This window comes from Lethenteron reissneri, chromosome 61 (assembly GCF_015708825.2).
Source record: "Lethenteron reissneri isolate LAM-NWPU_2019-01 chromosome 61, ASM1570882v1, whole genome shotgun sequence".
Classification (NCBI taxonomy): Eukaryota; Metazoa; Chordata; class Hyperoartia; order Petromyzontiformes; family Petromyzontidae; genus Lethenteron; species Lethenteron reissneri.
In genome coordinates, this window is record NC_083839.1 from 2,570,796 (window position 1) to 2,590,100 (window position 19,305).

The following is a 19,305-nucleotide window of genomic DNA, read 5'->3' on the forward strand; positions in this document are numbered from 1 at the left end:
TGCCCCAATTATTACCGCTCGACTCACAGCGGAAGTTCAACATCTCCCTGCCCCAACATCCCCGATTTCAATTACAAGCGTAGGCCACACTGCGCATCAGCGTCAGGGTTCAACATTTGCCCCAGGTCACCCTTGCAAATGACACTCATCCTGCTCTCTTGGGTGCTCGCGACCCCCGGTTAAAACAAATTCAACCCGTTAAGCCGTCCCTCATTATCTACGCGGGTCGAATATCATTTCACCGCGTGCGTATTCATCTGCAGCCGCGCCGCTTTCCCTCGCTTGTCCTCATTTGGCACACGGCTCCATTTCGGTGGCGAGGTTCCTGGAATTGCAAAGAGTTGCCACACACACCAACCAGAAAAAAACGCGACAAGTCAGCGGGACAAGCGATTCAGTGTGGAGGTACGGAGACAAAACAATTTAACAAGGAGTCGGATTTCGCGGCCAATATTATCCATGAGGTTTTTTGGGGGGGGGGCGAGGGGGGGTTAGATCATGTAAGTATGTGTCTTTAAACCCGTCACCACCCGAAACAGTTAATTAGTAAGGTTTGTCACGTGAACAAAACGTGGCCAATTCGTTACTAGTAACAACACCACCGGTTGTGTGTTGGAGAGGAAACCCAGTACTCGAAATGTAAATGTAGTGGGTTTATTCTCCAATACACCGGTGTGCTGAACTAGTAACGAATTGATTCTAGATTTGAAGCTTTCGTGACTGCAATGATTCTTACTCGTAGGTTTTTTCGGTAAAGTCACGTAGGTAAAAATAAAAATAAAATAAAAATAATAAATGAATTTATTTATTTTCCTTTATTATTTTATTCATTATTTTTACACACGCTACGTGACTTTACCGAAAAAACCTAAGAGTAGTAACGAATTGCCACGTTTTGTTGACGCGACAACCCTTCCTAATTGGCTGTGTCGGGTGGTGGTGGGTTTAACGACACATTTCCATTCACGCGATCCAACCCCAAAACAAACCTACATCATCGACAAAACAATGGAAGAAAAAAAAAGCGATAACGGAACAAAACACTCGCAGGATTGCACAAACCCGAGCCGCTCGCACAAGAACACACGGGCACTTGACAATTCCGTACGCGGGAATCTTTTCAAGTTTATAGCGTTTCTTACAACTTTCTCCCGGCGCTCGCTACCCTGTCGCCACGCTCGCAACGCCGACCGCAGCCTCAGTCACAAGCCCCGAGGCGCGGAGCCACGTGGGTCGTTTTTGTGCGCAATTTCCTGAAACGCCGCCGCTCGCTTGGAGCCCCCCCCCCCCCCCAACGACTGACTGCAGAGTACGGAGAATGGGGGGCGGTGGCGGGGGTTGGGTGGGGAGTCTGACCTGGACATTGGGTTACACCAACAGCATTGGAGTTCTGAATGGCATCTCCACCCCCCCCTCCATCTCATCTCGCTCTGCTCCCCCTCAGTGTGCTCTCCTGCCCCCCCCCCCCCCACCTTACCTTTGGTTTAGCCATATTTGTGTGTTGTAGTACGGAGATGCAGATAACTTTAATATAAATTGTCTTATGGTTGTTATTGTTTGACTTGCATCCCACTGGGATTTTTGCACACAGCATTGATATACGGTTCTTTTTCAGGAAGACTTTGCTGTTTTTTCCTGGATTTTTCTGTTTGTGCGTAGTCACTAAGATGTTTCTTGTTCATGTTTCTGTTTGTTGCGGTTGCACCCGATTCAAGAGCCGAATGGCTCACAGCGCTATACCAAATAAATGAAACCGAAAACCGAAACTCTTATCTGACTGCTCTCCCGCTCCAGGCCTTCTCCGACCTCTCCTGACGAGAACGGCTTGTTGTGGTATTTGGTATGTTGTACTTCCCTTACCCACCGACCCCGAGCACCTCCGATTAGCACGGTTGACGTACGGTGCGGAAAAAGTTCAACACACACACACAGGCACATGCCATCAAAGGTTTGTACACGAAGCCATACAAATATACAAACACAGACATAATTTCAACCGTGATGACGGTTACAAACTGAGTAATCATTGGAAAGATGTGATTAACCATGCAAAAAAGATTTAATTACACTTATTTGCCAATCTTATTTGACAGACAACCATTACAGTTTTACCATGTTTAGTGGTGGTCTCCCTGTCACAGGTTGTCACAAACCGCACCTCTCCATAACAAAGGCTCAGCCTAACAAAGGCTCAGCCTTTGTTATGCAGTCTATTCTTAGTCTCAAGCCTCACCTTACCATATTAATAATAAGTATGCGGCCCTTGCCCCACCACCTTCTCCAACCATTATATAAACGGAGTGGTAGCTTCTGCAATCTCTCATTTACTTGATACAGCTGTCGTGGCTGTGACGGTACCACCTGAAGACGGAAGCTTGTGTTGCCTCCGAAACGTCGTGATTCTTATTTTATTTTACTTTTTAATGTTTTTACCTACGTGACTTTACCGAAAACACCTAAGAATATGAATCATTGCAGTCACGAATGCCTCAAATCTAGAATTATGCGTACACAACTCCCGGAGTAGGTGACATGACCGGGGGAGGGCACGCACAGTGTCCCCCCACGACTCGAACCGCGGAGTCGTTCCAGTCACCGTCTAAATTGGGGGGAGAGCGACCGGCTACACATCCTCCCCCCCCCCGGGTGTTTTACGAGGAGGTGATGGGAGGCTGCGATGGTGTCCTCAGCTGGCCGCCACCGCCGCTGGACCAAGCAGAGCGCGCGGCTTTCCACGCCACCCCCAGGGTTTAAACTTGCAGGAGTGGGGAACGTTTTTTTTCTGCCAAGGACTATTTGGATGTTTCTAACATCATTCGCGGGCCATACAAAATTATCAACTTGAAAGTTAGCCCGTTGTTATATTTGGTCAAACATTTAATTAACTCACCCCTAATGCGATGGGCTGGAACTGCTTCTCTATGGCGAGGCGTGTGATGTTAGCTGGTATTGATTGATTGATTGATGTTGCTACTCGCAACTGCTTTTCCAGGTTTGCTCCTAGATGTATTGAATTTCGAGTCCCGCCTGCGGTTGCCTTGGCAGGGCCAGACCCAAATAATTTCGCGGGCCTTATACGGCTCGCGGGCATGGACGTTCCCCACCCCTGGTTTAAAGGGTTGAGAAGCACCGGTTATGTAGTCGTCATCGTCGGTCGTTCGTTCGTCTGTATGTATAGTCGAACGTTCACGTGCGTGCACGGCGCGTTCTTACTCCACCAGGAAAAGGAATGTGCAACGGCGGTGATACGCACCGGTTTAAATCGTGTACCGCGCCTACCTCCGATTGGCACGGTTTGCCTCGTACGGCACGAAAGAAGTTCGAAACATAGATAGGTACGTATCAAGTTTCCGACCACGTGTTTAAACATTTCCTATTTTGTTCGAATAGCCCCTCCACACCCTTGCTACCCACCCCCCACCCAGTGCCGGATGAAGCTAAGTGCGGGGCCTGTAGCAGAGTATGTTATAAAGGGGCCCTAAATGAAAAAAAAAACACGTAAACATTAAAACACACATTTGTTACTTGCATAATAAAGTACTGTAATTGTATTTTTTATTTACTATAGAGCCAGCTAACACAAAAAAATCGCTAACCTTACACACCCAGTCGTTAATAAAAGTTGGAAGGCGGTATAGTACTCTAGCAATAGAGCAAGTGCAGAATCAATGAACCGGAATTGATAGCTTAAAAGCATTTAGCGCGGAGGCCATGTGTAGTAGCGACACGTGTAGTAGCTACTACATATGTAGCTACTTTTGCTACTACGATAATCCGACACTGCCCCCACCCCTGTACATCCCATCACTGTTTAACGCTTCAACGCTTATACCTGGACAATTTTGGGGGGGTTTGCGAAAAGGACACTTGCCCCCCCCTGCGCCAGAGAGGGTTGACGGCCAACAGCCCTGGACATCTTCCGCGCTCTGGTCGGAGCCAGGGTGTGTGGGCTGGAGTTCCGCCATGCGCGGCTGACGCACGCCGTGCCGGCCTTCAAGGAGCAGTGGGCGATGGAGGAGGCCGTGTGCTCGGTGGCAGATGACGGGGAGCTCTGCATGCTGATATGAGCTACCCGTCGGAGGCCGTCGTACTGCAAGAAGGGCTGCGTGCAGAACGAGAGAGAGCAAGAGAGTGAGCGAGAAAGTGAGCGAGAGAGTGAGCGAGAGAGTGAGCGAGAGGTGGGGGTTTTACATAAAGCTAAGTAAAACAAATTACGAAATGATGAACGTAGCAAAGTGCCGAATACACCGATCATCGTATTGTTTCCACTGATCGTAAAAAATAAAAAAAATAAAGAGAGGGTTGACGGCGTCGATATTCTAGCCGCGCGAGCGAATGGCAAATCGGCAGCGGTGCCGTCCCGAACCAAAAAAATCGCCTCTCGCTTTCCAAAATCTCAGAGCGTGCAACTCCGCTGGCGACGTTCGGAGCGCGCTCGGAACTGCACCTCCCCCTCACCCCCCCCCCCCCTTTGGCGTCTCAACGCGTGGTCTCTGTCGGTATTTTTTTTTCGTAGGGGCTCTCGCCGCGGTGGCGGATAAAGTCTGCTCGTGGCGTGGGCCCCCCCCTGCCCCATGCGCGCCGATTGTGGCCGACGGAAGGCGAAAAACAATCCGTGTGTGCCTCTCTTGTCTCGGCAGCGTGTGGGTTCTGTCTCTCCCTTTCTCTCGCGGTTGTCAAATCCAACGTTTTTAATACGCGTCCCATGGACCCTGCGAAACCCCTTTGCAGAAAGCAAACAACACATTTCCGAGAATAAATGCGTCCTTTTGGTTTTTTTGGACAACTCTCAGGCCTTCGAAAAACAACACGCCGAGTTATTCTCAGCACTTCACAAAACATGACTTTACCAAAAGAACCAAAGAGTATGGATCATTGCAGTCACGAACACTTCAAATCTAGAATCCCCCAGTAATATTTTCAAAAGGAAAACAAAGTAAAAGAAATAAAAAAAATTGTGTTTTTTTTTTACAAGGCTAGCAAACAAATACAATTCACCGTCCACACAAATGAAACGAATTTTTCACTTCATCTCTGGAGGCTGTCCAGCTTGCGGTGGCCCCTGGGCTACAGCCCCTAACAGCTCCCGTGCCTTTATACTCTTAGGTTTTTTTCGGTAAAGTCACGTAGGTAAAAATAAATTTTTTATAAAAGTAAAATAAAAATAAAATAAAAATCACGACGTTTCGGTGGCAACACAAGCTTCCGTCTTCAGGACGGAAGCTTGTGTTGCCTCCGAAACGTCGTGATTTTTCTTTTTTATTTGATTTTTATTTTACTTGTATTATTTGAATTTTTTTCCTACGTTACTTTACCGAAAAAACCTAAGAATATGAATCCTTGCAGTCACGAAAGCTTCAAATCTAGAACTCCAGTGCCTTGATCCGGCCCTGCCTGCCGTACGACGCTCGCCTCTCGCCGAACGCGTGATGGATTTCGCTCCCACGCGTGCGGACCCGTAGGTTTCGTCGAGCCCGTTTCCCCCGTGGCTGGCTGGCTGGCATATAGCGAGCTCCCAGCGCTCTGTCAGCGGCAGAACCGGAGTCGGAAGCGACAGTCCTCGCGCCGTAGAGGAGGGGTGGAGGGGGGGCGCGAACAATGACCAGCCATCTTCTTGGTTCTTTCGGTAAAGTCACGTAGAATGGAAATAATAAAATAATAAAAATAAAACATAAAATAATTCTCACGACGTTTCGGCCACAACGCAGCGTTGTGGCCGAAACGTCGTGAGAATTATTTTATTATGTTTTATTTTTATTATTTTATTATTTCCATTCTACGTGACTTTACCGAAAGAACCAAGAAGATGAATCCCTGCAGTCATGAAAGCTTTAAATCGAAACACAAAAAAATGTGTTCGTGTTATTATTTCATTATTTCCATTCTACGTGACTTTACCGAAAGAACCAAGAAGATGAATCCCTGCAGTCATGAAAGCTTTAAATCGAAACACAAAAATATGTGTTCGTGTTCAAGTGGCTCGTCATTTTCGATTTAAAGCTTTCGTGACTGCAGGGATTCATCTTCTTGGTTCTTTCAGTAAAGTCACGTAGAATGGAAATAATAAAATAATAAAAATAAAACATAATAAAATAATTCTCACGACGTTTCGCCCACAACGCAAGCAGCCGTTGTGGCCGAAACGTCGTGAGAATTATTTTATTATGTTTTATTTTTATTATTTTATTATTTCCCTTCTACGTGACTTTACCGGAAGAACCAAGAAGATGAATACATCTGGTTGCTGACGCCTGACGAAGCTGGTTTGTAATCACTGGCGAAACGTCCGTTACTCGCATTGTAAATGCTGTGGTTTGGCTCTCGAACACGCAACCAATGGTGCTGTACGAATTGGCCACGTGCTGTTCACGTGACAACCCCTTACGAGTTGGCCGTGGTCGGGTGGTGGCGGGTTTAACGACGCATTTATATATTTACGCGATCTAACAACCCCCCACCCCCACCGAAAAAAATATATCTCTACCATGTGTAATGCGAGCGCAAGCGGGGTTCGCTGCTGGCCTTTTGGCCAATCACATGAGGGGCGGAGCTAGTATGGGGGCGTATATGAAGGTCCCCGCTCACCTCGGGTCCAATCGGAAGCGAGGTGAGTGGGGGCGGAACCTAGGGGCGGAGCTAGCAGGGCGCGATGGAGGGGCGAGATCTGGAATGTTCGAAGGCACGTGGTGTGAGGGAGGAGACAGGGTCACGTGGTGAAGGGGATACAGGTGGGAGCCCGGAAGGGCTCCGGGTCAGTTGTTGGAGTGAAGAAGCGGGACCACGTTGGGTGGCCGGAGGGATTCCGCGCCATCAGCCACGTGGCTGCAAGGGCTCAGCACATCGTCGGCCAGCGGTGTGCGGAGCGAGGGGAGCTGAAAGACTGACGGAAGAGCGCGTGCGGGGCGCGTCGCGAGGCACAGCTGGTTCGGTGTTGGGACCAGCGGGCTGCGGGTGTTGACCTAATAAAGAGTGGACGGAGACCAAGTGGAGCGTGGCGAAGTCCTTTATTACATATGTATAACAGGCCAGTCGCACCTGCCGAACGTCAGACGCCCTTCGCGACTTCACGGAGAGTGCACACCGGGCCGACGCGAAAGGGGTTCACCACGCAAGGGGCTGTCGAAGGACCCTCTCCGAATGCGACATCGATGAAGACAAATAGGGGATGGGTCAACAAGAGGAGTAAGGGGGAGGGGTGGGCAAACCCTTAGACGTACAACCTACTGGGTGTAACGGTGGACCGGGATCGCTCGCCTCTGGAAGACAAGGGGACTGGTCACCCCGTTTGCAGGCCGGGTGCTCTGTCACCTTGTGCCTGCACAGGGACAGCTACCACTGGGTGGTGGGGGGGGGTGGGCGTTGCACCCCTTTCAAATGTTCTGAGACGAGAGATGCAAAGCGCTCCGAGTTGGTCTGGCGCATTCTGAGGGAGCTCCGTCAAGCGCGACTCGCTCAGTGTTTTCACGAGGGGCAGGCGTGCCTTCGTCCACAGCTTTTGGAATCAAAATGCACAGAGGAAACCAAACGGGAAGAGGCCCTCCTCATTAATAAAGCACGGCGAGTAAAGATGCGTCGCGAGACTCGATCCACGTCCGTGGACAAATTATATCCACAGGTGTACGCACACACACACACTCATAGAGATAGACAAAGACCTCCCCGGATAGCCTTGACAGACTGTAGGGGCAAGTGCTGTTAGAGTCCGTGTCTTTCCAAAGTGTAATGGAGGGGAGCGCTTGTATAGGAGCGGAAATAACCCAGTCCCTTGCTGTTCTACCATCCATTGAGGAAACCAGCAAAGCCATAAGCCTCCTCTCATCAGGCAAAGCTCCAGGGTCCGATGCCATTCCAGCAGAAATCTACAAGGCCGGAGGGCCTCGCTTAGTCGAGAAACTGACCGACCCCTTCCAGTCTCTGTGGAAATTAGAAGCCGTTCCCCAGGAGTTCAAGGATGCCTCTATAATCCATCTCTATAAGAGGAAAGGCAATCGGCAGGCCTGCGACAACCATAGAGGCATCTCTATACTATCAATCGCTGGCAAAATCTTGGCAAGAATCCTTCTGAACCGCCTACCTAGACCAGGGTCTGCTACCTGAGAGTCAGTGTGGTTTCAGAAAAGATGGTATTTACTGCCCGGCAGTTACAGGAGAAATGCCAAGAACAAAATGTTGATCTATATGTAGAGGTGGTACGTACCAGGGTGTAGCAAGCCATTACGTTGCGGTGTCTACATCACGGTCCGTGCGTGGGGTGTCTACATCAACGTCCGCATACAGCCCTGCCCCTCGGGGCCAGTTGGGTATATAACGCGGTGCGCGAGAGAGCTCGAGGCAGTCGTTGGAGCAGAAGAGCCAGTGAAGACTGAAGACCAGCTAGCTAGCCCTGGGACTACCCTGTCTCGCTGCTCTTATAAGAGCCGAGCAGGGCAAGCCAGGGGCGACCTCAGAGCAGCGAGGTCTGTGTCCTTGTGAGGGCCAGGCTCCTGTGGTTGAGGGTCGGACCTGAGCCGAAGCTGGGCCAGGTGAGTTAGCCTCTATAGGATGGTCTGGGTTAGAGGAGTGTAGGAGCTAATGGGGAAACGTTAGCCGAGGGACACTGCCTTGGATAGAACCGGGTGAAGGGGCCGTTACCCCTTCCAGTGTTAGGGTGTGCTACGTACTGTATAGTACCCATTTGTTAATAAATACGTGTTGTCTCCGTCAAACGTCTCCTACGCTACTTACGCCGTTACATATATATGGCTTTCGTTGATTTGACAAAAGCATTCGAGACAGTCAGCCGGGAGGGCCTATGGAAAATCATTGGCAAGTATGGGTGTCCAGACAAGTTCATTGGCATCGTGCGCAATCTCCATGATGGTATGATGGCCAGCGTCAGAGACCAGCAAGAACTCTCTGATCCGTTCCCAATCACAAACGGGGTGAAGCAAGGCTGCGTTTTAGCGCCAACGCTCTTCAGCATGGTATTTTCTGCCATGCTGCAAGACTCATTCCAGAATCACAACACTGGAATTAGCTTCATCTACCGTTTTGACGGTGGGCTATTCAACCTGCGAGGATGCAAGCCAAAACTAGAGTGGAGGAAGTCACTGTTCGAGAACTTTTGTTTGCTGATGACTGTGCTCTGGCTGCTGGCTCAAATAAAGATCTACAGGACAATATGGACCATTTCGGCCTAACAATAAGCACAAATAAGACTGAAGTCCTATACCAACATGCTCCTGGGAAACCTTACACTGAGCCCATCTTTGTGAATGGGCAAAAGCTTTCAGCTGTTGACAAGTTTACTTACCTCGGTAGTACTCTGTCTCGCGCTGTGCACATAGATGATGAGGTTAACATCAGGATTGTCAAGGCCAGTGCAGCCTTTGGACGTCTACGTGACTCGGTATGAGAAAGGACTGGCATCAAGCAGGAGACAAAACTGAAGGTCTACCGGGCTGTTGTCTTACCAACTCTTCTGTATGGGTGCCAAGCCTGGACAGTTTACCAGCGCCATGCCAAGAAATGTAATCATCTCCACTTGAGCTGTCTGAGGAAACTGCTGAGGAACAATGGGCAAGACAGAATTCCTGACACGGAAGTCCTCAGCAAGGCCAATATCCCCAGCATCTATGCCTTGCTTGCGAAGGAACAGCTTAGATGGACTGGCCACGTGACCAGAATGCTCTGCGCGAGACTTCCAAAACTAGTCTTCTTTGGCGAGCTGAAGAATGGCAAGCGAGCACAAGATGGCCCCAAAAAGCGCTACAAGGACACCCTAAAAGCTTCCTTGAAGAGCTGTGGATTCGACCTGAAAAGCTGGGAACCCCGAGCACACGACCGACCTGCCTGGAGAAGAAAAGTACAGGACGGTGCAGTCCTCTGTGAGAGTAGGAGAAGCTCCTGTGCTATCTTGAAGAGGCAGCAGCGCAAATCTACCAGGGAAGGACTTGTGATTGCACCTCAGAGCTCTACATCCTCTCTGACCTGTCCAGTGTGCCACGAAGAATTCCGGGCTCGGATTGGCCTGTTCAGCCATCTGCGCACTCATCAAAACCCAACAAAATGACAAATGTGTCATGGTCATCATCAACTATGATGGACGAACAAGAGAGAGCGCTATGAACCCAGCGACCCGAGTTTGATTCCCGCTCATGGCCACCAACACCAGTGACGACTGTCTGATCCGGTCCTGAGCCTTCCCCTAGGTCGACTCGGCCTCAAATGAGTACCTGGTACAATGCTTAAACACTGCCACGAGGGAGACAAAGGCGGTTCATGGCGTGGCGCTGGCCACCCACCCCCTTGTGTGCCGTGCCAGCCTTCATAGGTGCTACTCGCTAACAGCGCTTGCCCCGACAGTCTAAGGCTATAGATGATGACCTGGAGACAACATCATCACACGGTAGCACCCTGAGCGACCAAGCAGCCTTTTCTAGGGACAGCACTGCTTGCTCCACACGGAGAGGGGCCTAGAAAAGGTGGCCTAAACAAAGCTCGTCTCCTCCTCCCTCAGTTTGCTTTCCACGGTCAACGGGCATCTTCATATGCGGTCGAACTATATCAAAGAATCAACGGCACATCCCATTCGACTTAGAAGGTGGGAAAGAACTCAAACTCGCATGCTGGAACATCAGAACCATGCTAGACTCAGCTGACAGCACTCGACCTGAGCGACGATCTGCTTTAATTGCACACGAACTCGCTCTGTTGGATGTTGACATCGCCGCCCTCAGCGAAATCCGCTTTTCAGAGGAAGGCAGTCTAAAGGAGCAGGCAAACCAGCGTCAGGGAGACGCCGTTCAGGTGTCGTCTTCATGATCAGGGACTCTATCGCTACCAAGCTTGCAAGCCTGCCAACTGGCGACTCTGACCGCATCATCTCAATGCGTCTACCACTTCGTGACCAGCAACACGCAACACTGCTCAGTGTGTACGCTCCAACTCTCCAGGCAGATCCTGCAGACAAAGACAAGTTTTACTCCGACCTACGCAACCTTCTGCAGGATATCCCAGCTGACGACAAAATTGTCATCCTTGACTTCAACTCCAGAGTGGGCAGAGACTCGGAAACCTGGAATGGCGTACTTGGAAGGCACGGTGTGGGCAGCTGCAACGACAATGGGCGCTTGTTACTTGAACTCTGCGCGGAACAGCAGCTTTCCATTACCAACACCATCTTCCAGCAGAAAGACAGTCTGAAGACAACCTGGATGCACCCTCGGTCAAAACATTGGCATCTCATAGACTACATCCTAGTGCGCCAGCGTGACCTAAAAGATGTCTTTCACACCAGGGTAATGCCCAGCGCCGAGTGTCACACAGACCACTGCCTTGTCCTCTGCAAACTCAGCTTCCACTTTAAGCCCAGACCAAGGAAAGGTGGCGCCCCGAGGAAGAAGCTCAAAGTCTGCAGCCTTCAGTCTGCCGCGGTCAAAGCAGTTTTCCAGAAAAGCCTACGATCTAAGATAGAGGAACCAAGCTGCCTAGCAGACGTGCCTCCGGTTCCTGAAGTGCTGTGGGACCGCATCAAAACTGTTGTTCTGCAAACATCTGAAGATACCCTCGGATTCTCCACGAAGAAAAACAGAGATTGGTTCGATGAGAACTTAGAAGTCCAGGAGCTGCTGTCAAAGAAGAGATCAGCACACCAGGCCCACCTATCCTGCCCACACTAAAAAGCAGCCTTCCGCCTGGAATGCAGCACCCTCCAGCGCAAGCTTCGAGAGATTCAAAACGAGTGGTGGACCAACCTCGCAGTAAGAACTCAGGTTTGCGCTGATACTGACGACTACGGGGGATTCTACGAAGCTCTAAAAGCGGTATATGGCCCCTCATATCAAATCCTGAGCCCCCTGCGGAGTGCAGATGGGAAAGAAGTGCTCACCGAAAAGGACTCAATCCTGAACCGCTGGTCTGAGCACTTCTACATGCTCTTCAATGCTAGCCGCTCAGTCCAAGATCCAACGATTGACCGCATCCCACAACAACCAGTGAAAACTTAACTGGATGTGGCACCAACGTTCCAAGAGACTGAGGAAGCCATTAAACAGCTGAAGAGTGGTAAAGCTGCAGGAGTTGATGGCATCCCTCCTGGAGTATGGAAGAACGGAGGCCCAGCACTGCACACCAAACTTCATGAATTCTTCGTCTGCTGCAGGGAGCAGGGCAAACTCCCTCAAGACCTCAAAAATGCAGTAATCATCACCCTGTACAAGAACAAAGAGGAGAAATCAGACTGTTCCAATTATCGTGGCATAACACTTCTGTCCGTTGCTGGCAAAATAGAAGCAAGAGTACTGCTGCATAGACTGGTACCCGCAATAGCTGAAGATCACCTCCCAGAGACACAGTGTTGCTTCAGAGCCAACCGGGGAACCACAGACATGGTGTTTGTCCTGAGGCAGATTCAGGAGAAGTGCCGGGAGCAAAACAAAGCGCTGTACGTCACCTTTGTGGACCTGACAAAAGCATTTGACACCGTGAGCAGGCAGGGACTTTGGAAAATCCTGGAAAAACTAGGCTGCCCACCGAAGTTCCTCACCATGATCGTGCAGCTTCAGAGAGACCAGCTTGGACAAGTCAGACATAGCAACGACCTCTCGCAGCCCTTCCCTATTGAAAACGGTGTGAAACAGGGCTGTTCACCATTTTATTCAGCATGATGCTCCAGCAGGCCACAGAGGACCTCGACGACGCTGATGGCGTATACATCCGTTTTCGTCTCGACGGAAGCGTGTTCAACCTAAGGCGTTTGCAGGCCCACACAAAGACCATGGAGCAACTGATCAGGGAGCTGCTGTTTGCTGACGATGCCGCCCTCCTTGCTCACAGAGGCAGCTATGCAGCGAATTACGTGCTGTTTCGCGAAAACTGCTCAGATCTTCGGTCTTGAAGTCAGCCTGAAGAAGACTGAAGTTTTTCATCAGCCCGCACCCCATGAGGAGCACCATCCACCAAGCATCTTCATTGAACAAACAGAACTGAAAGCTGTCCACCAGTTCAGCTACTTGGGCTGCGTGATCTCGTCTGACGCCAAGATCGACAACGAAGTCGACAACAGGCTGTCCAAGGCAAACAGTGCATTCAGCAGACTATACAAACGCGTCTGGAACACCAGCAACCTAAAGAGACACGAAGGTCAATGTCTACAAAGCTGTTGTGCTGACCACTCTCCTGTATGGCACTGAGTCCTGGGTCACGTACCGTCGTCACCTGAGTCTCCTCAAGCATTTCCATCAGCGCTGCCTCCGCACAATCCTCAATATTCACTGGAGTGACTTCGTCGCCAATACTGAAGTCCTCGAGTCAGCGGAGGTCACCAGCATCGAGGCCATGGTCCTCAAGATACAGCTTCGCTGGGCAAGATGGAGAACCACCGCCTACCGAAGATTGTGCTCTATGGGGAAATGTCCTCTGGCTATCGCGACATAGGGGCACCACGAAAGCGATACAAAGACTCCCTGAAGAAGTCCCTCACTGCTTGCTGCATCGATCACCGTCAGTGGGCAACACAAGCAGCTGATCGCAACTCCTGGCGGCACACAGTCCACCAGACTACCTCCTTCTTCGAAGATACCCGCAGGGCCCGTATGGAAAACAAAAGGAGGAAGAACCGTGACCCCTCAGCACCCATCCCAGATCAGACCTATACTTGCAGCTGTTGTGGCAGAACCTGCCTGTCCCACATAGGCCTTGTCAGCCACCAGCGTACCTGCAGAAGACGTGGATGTCCTTCCTAGATCTTCGTTCGCGAAGCCAAGCCATGATGATACCGCCTTCGACTTTTATGAACGACTGGGTGTTTAGCGACCTGTCGTATTATCTGGCTGTATAGCAAATGAAAAAAATACAATTACTTGACTATGCAAGGCAAACATTTGCCTTTTAATATTTACAGTTTTTTTTTTATTTAGTGCCCCTTTATAACATCATAAGCTGCAGGCCCTGCACTTAGCTTTATAGGCCCTCGGGTCAATACGCAAAGCCGATTGACCTCCCGTCTGGGCGCGCGCGTTTGAGGGGACATGGCGCAGCGGCCGTCATTGCTTCGCCGTTGCGGCGAACGGGGCCAGAGGCGGCTGCTGTAAAAACGAAGCCGTCAACTCTTAACTCTCGGGGGGTTGGTGGTGGGGGGGTCATGTCAGGACCCGTGCGTCTCGCGGATGTCGTCATGGCCACCGTGATTGTTCGACCGCGAGAAGCGGAGACCCAATCCTCTCAAGGGCGTTTCCGGAACAAGGGCGCCGCACTTGAGGGGGCTGGCACGTTGCACGGCGTCACAATCTAGTCCTCCCCTTAATGGGACGTGAAATTGAGGGATCGCGTTTTGGCAACCGGGTGTGCAAAAGCCCACATTGAATGATGTTGAACTTCTTTCACGCCGTACGTAGCCTACGGTGCTAATCGGAGGTTGCGGGGGGGGGGGGGGGGGGGAAGGACAACACACTAAACACAAAAAGCAGTTAGAAAAAAATGAGTCTTCAATCTAAACTTAAAGGTGCATATAGCTCCCAGTGGCTCCCTAATATCGGAAGAGCATTCCAGACAGCCACGGCGATGCAGTGACTGTCTTTGTTCGATGGCGAGCCAAGAACAGAATGAATGTGCCCACGTTTTGTCACTCGCACCGACTTCATAACGGCAAATTTTATTTGCATTCTTCTTTTGTCAATCCGCCGCTGGAAGGCGGCCTCCCCGTGCCGTGCCTCAAGTCTTTGTTAGTTGGCTGACCACATCACCCTGCCCGATGCTGGCCAGCGCAGGTTGGCGAGTTTCTGGGGTGGTTGGGCCCAGGTCCCGGCTCAGAGATATCACTTGCCAACGAAGGTAACACGTGGCCGGGGGTTTGAGGGATCCAACTCGGGGCCACGTGCTCACGTGGCGGCGAAGTGCGTCAACACCGCGCCACGCTCCCCCGCAATGCTGGGGGGGCCCAACGGAGAAAATGTAGAAGGCGGCCAACGTAACGGGACAGCCTGGTCCCTGGGGTGAGGTGGGGGGGAGTCAGTGAATCTCTCTCCCCTGACAACAACAAAAGACGGCCACGACCGCTCAAAGTGTAACGAACGGGAAAAGAGAGCGCTGACCTGACACAAGTGTAAGGTCACACAGACAATTAGGGCCCATCCATTTAGTACATACGCATGGAGGGGGATTAACCCAAATGCGTACGCTTGCGTATGGGGGGTATACTGACAATGTGCGTACGCATAGTTAGATACTCCGGCGGTGGACTATCTGTGCACTTAAACACGTTAATATTATTAATCCTTGATCGTTTCTGCGTGCATAAAATATCGGCCGTTCTATAGGATTCAGGGGGGGGGGGGGTGTAAAAAGTCCGCGTGCGTACAGAGAGGGGGGGGGGATGGGTCAAGTTTTGACAGATTTTTTTTTACCTACTCAATGGATGGCCCCTTCGGTGGGTCAAGGTCTCCCATTGGTGCAGGGAGACATCGGCAGTGATTGGTCGGGAGACGAAGATCGAAAGGAATTGGAGGAAAGATGTGAAAGGTAGAGAGGCGAGAAAACGAGCGGTGGACTATAGGATGGTCTAGAACCATTGGGTGGGGAAGGGCCAGGATTGGCCGAAGGGAGTGGGGTCATAGAAGCTTCCAGAGAGGTCGCTTGGGAGGTATGAAAGGGGACAAGCAAAACGGGAGAGGAGACGTTGGAGAAGATGGCGCTCAAGCCTCAAGAACCAAGCCTGGGCATCGTTGGTGCTGAGTCTGAATAAAAGGCTCTTGTTAAGTCACCATGTCTGTCGGTGTCACTACAAAAGCATTGACAAGGCCGAGCCAGCGGCGGTCGCGCTATCGCCGACTTGCTGATGATCACGGTTCAAATCCAGTGGCCGCCACGATTAATACTGTGGTAATAACCCGAGTGATAATTATACTACTGCTGCTGCTGCTGCGCGCCGTCTGTTTCACTCACAGTGGACCCTAAAGATCCCCTTGGCGTCATTCGCAAGAGCGGGCCATCGTGTGCCGGCGTCGGGGTCCCAACGTTGCCAAAATTCTAAGGTTATGCCGCGGATCACCCAAAATTGTATTCTGCACAACAATCATCCCCCCCCCCCCCGCCTGGCAGGTCACACTTGCAACAGAGACTCTCCTGGTCTCTCTTAAGTTCTCACCTGGACAAACAAGTTTAACTTATCTCATGATGAAGCATAAACTCACTTTTGGGCGCTACAGAAGCTGAAAATGCCACCCTCCAAATCGCTTACCCTGACGAGTTTTTCGCCAGCAGGCTATAAACACTTCACTGCCGTCCTCAAGGGGTTACAGGCCAGAACTTGTGGCACCCAGAAGGCGCACTTCATCACGTTTCTGGCACGGCGTCACCCGGCTTTTCCATAAATTTATATTTAAGGCTGTGTTAATGACAACGTTTTGTGAATTATTTCTACGTGTTAAAAAAAAAAAAGACGAAATGTTCTGGGAATATTTCCAATGTTTTTTTCTGGCGTCATTGCTCCGTGTGTGTCCCAGGGTCACCATAAAAATGTAGCATAATAAAATATATCAAGTGTTAAAAGCAGAGACATTTGGTTATTCATTACGCACACAAAGTCAATCCAATCAAGTGAGCTTCGAGACCCTGGTGTTGTGTTAAGGGGTCTCTCTTGAGCAGCAAGCAATAATACGGAATCTCAAGCATAGTAAGTTTGCCTGCGTGTGGCCAGCGGAGAATTCAATCATACGGGACCATGGAATGGAATACCCGACTTCTCCGCGAACGTACGCATGTATGTATGTTGAACTTATTTCGCACTGTACACGGACAGAAAGCAAATCAATAATAACCTGCTGGCTTTTTACGCTGGTATTTACATGTATCAACCACACGCTAAAAACATTTCCATTACCGTAGTCTACACACTTTGTTTTCGCCGCTACGGATATGAGGGCCCACTTCGTTAGCGGGCCACACATGCTGCTGGACGGGCAACCGCAACATTTTAAAGGGGTACAAAAAAATTTCAATGTGAATTGGAATTATTTTAGAATCAACCGAATCCAATTCTTACCAAAAGTGTTCACGAAGCACCGGGCATTTGTTGTAACCGGCAGTCGTGCGACATTTAATCCATATTCGCCGTGGGAAGGCTTTTATGGATTTAAACAGTTTGTGTTCCACTACGGCAACGGAGCGTGTGAACGTATAAAGAATTGGCGCACGTTTCTACAGGTAAACGCACGCGCGGACGCACGCAGGGAATGTCAAGTGGGGTGCTTCACTTCCCCACTTAAAGCGAATTTAACACAGACGTGTTATTGCTATACATGACCACGCGTTTATATTACAATTCATCAATAACTTAAAAAGGATGATTACATGGTTACACATGAAAGGATACTCTGAAACTCCATCTCAAGAAACTGTAGACAATTTTCATTGCAGTGATCCCGCCGTCACTGTGTTGATTATTGGCCGGGCTGCATTTCGCGAACACGTTTCCTCTCCGATCGGCACAGGATTGTTGTCACTCTGCGCATCTTCACCGTAACAATGTGGTCGCATCGATGTTTTTCCTCCAGGCCCTCCGGTGTGTTTCCCTCCACATTTACCACAAACATTGCGCGTTTTAGAGAATTTGGCTGCTATAAATTTCCACAAGATGATAAGCCACTTCTTGTTGAGCCAGCATTTTTGATGGCCAGGTCGCTTCTGAAAAATAGCTTTTTAGCTGCTCAATGGGCCTTACCTGATGAAATAAAAATTGTTTAGTTTTAGTTCAATAATCATCACAATCATTTCGGCAATAGTCACGATCACCGTGATGACGGTCACCGTGACGGCGGTCACCGTGACGATGGTCACCGTGACACAGATGTCGCAACCGGGTACCCAATACCCGTACCCTACCCGATACCCGGGTACCCGTACCCAGCCGGGTACGGGTACCCGTTTGCGACATTGGTGCAGCCGGGTACGGGCAGACCGTGGGTCACTGGTGAGTCACCGTTTGTCACTCATTTCCCAACGTCTTGTCTCTTCTCACAATTCAAGTTCCTAGAATCAACCCACCCGCGCCTGCAACATGGCTTCATCCCAGAGGTCGCAATCATGTACCCGATACCCGTACCCTACCCGTACCCGGCTGGGTACGGGTAGGGTAAGGAATCAAAACCCGTTTGCGACCTCTGCCGTGACGACGGTCACTGCCTGTAAATGACAAGGTGAGCCTGCCTAAATAAAATCGCAACTTCATACGCTGATTTCGGGATGACTCGTTACATATATATACATACCGACTTTTCACTGGCACATCCGAGATAAGCCAGCGTGGGGGGGTGGGCATTTAACGGCACGGGTTGGACTTCCCACCGGCCGTTTGCCATGTCGAGCCACCGCGATACTTTGGCCTCGCGAAGAAGGCTTCTGAATCTGGCTCGGGGCCAAGCAGGGCCAGAGTGTTAGAGAGGGGTGGTGGGGGCATACAACGCATTTCATTGCGTGTGACAGTCGTTCGGTGACGACTCTTTAAACACAGCACGACCCCTCGCCCATTGGGTGGGAGACAACGAGCCGTCGACGGACATGCCCCACCCCCCCCCCCCAATCCACCCGGTGCAGCTCAGTTGTACGGTGAAAAAAAAATGATGTATAAGCATGGCAGGGGGTGGGGGAGGGGGCGGATAACGAGGCAGATGCCATTTAAGAGGCAGGTCGACGGGCGGGGGGGGGGGGTGGTGGGGGGCCTCGGCAGGGATGGAGAAAAGTCGAGTGATGGGCGCGAGTCGGTCACCACTCGGCTGGCGTCCACGTCGGTCCGGCCTGTCTGGAGGCGACGGCTCGTTGCCAACAAGGAGGAACTCGTTGAACCCGGCCTCAAGCGAACGTCTCCTGGCAGATGGCCCGCTTACAAGGGGCGTGTCACGGCGTTGGTCTGCGTTCCGATCCGCCGCGCGTCGCCTCCGACCTCTCCAAAAAAAAAAACCTCAATTCCCAGACGGAAGCGGCAGCCCGTGGAAGGAGACCTCGGAGTGGTTGGAGTTCGGGAAGAGCGGGTTGGAGCCCTGCGAAAAGGGGGAAAACGCAGATGAGCGGCGAGTTCGTCGGGGAAAACGGGACAAACGGCGCACAGTGTCGCGCGATGAAAGAGGCCGGTCTGTGTGCGGGAGTGAGTAAGCGTGGGGTGGTTTCGAATGCCGAGCTTGTGGACGGCAGGATGTGTCAGCGGCCGACGCTCGTGTGTGAAAGGTACTGTCCGGGCCGAGCGAGAAGCTTGTTTGTTGTAAACACTGCCGCCTAAACCCGCAGTCTGTCGCTATGCAATGATTCACTATTTTGACCGAATAACTTTGGTGA

The 19,305-nt window shown here is 50.8% G+C and overlaps 1 protein-coding gene across 2 annotated transcripts in view; it reads right to left on the reverse strand.

Moving 5' to 3' along the window:
* Positions 1-208: 208 nt before the first annotated feature.
* The window catches only part of LOC133358335 (integrin beta-5-like), a 58,323-nt gene continuing 39,226 nt past the window's right edge, over positions 209-19,305 (reverse strand). Inside the window, exons 16-17 of one of the 2 annotated variants that reach the window (XR_009757048.1) lie at positions 13,697-19,013; positions 209-325 (exon numbers count right to left, since the gene is read on the reverse strand). Coding sequence is in view for 1 of the 2 variants with exons in the window: in XM_061576606.1 (XP_061432590.1) it covers positions 18,936-19,013 (78 nt within the window). In the remaining variant the exon portion in view is untranslated. Of the gene's footprint in view, positions 326-6,987; positions 19,014-19,305 lie in introns of those variants that run through there. The other variant, XM_061576606.1, reaches the window with a different exon arrangement.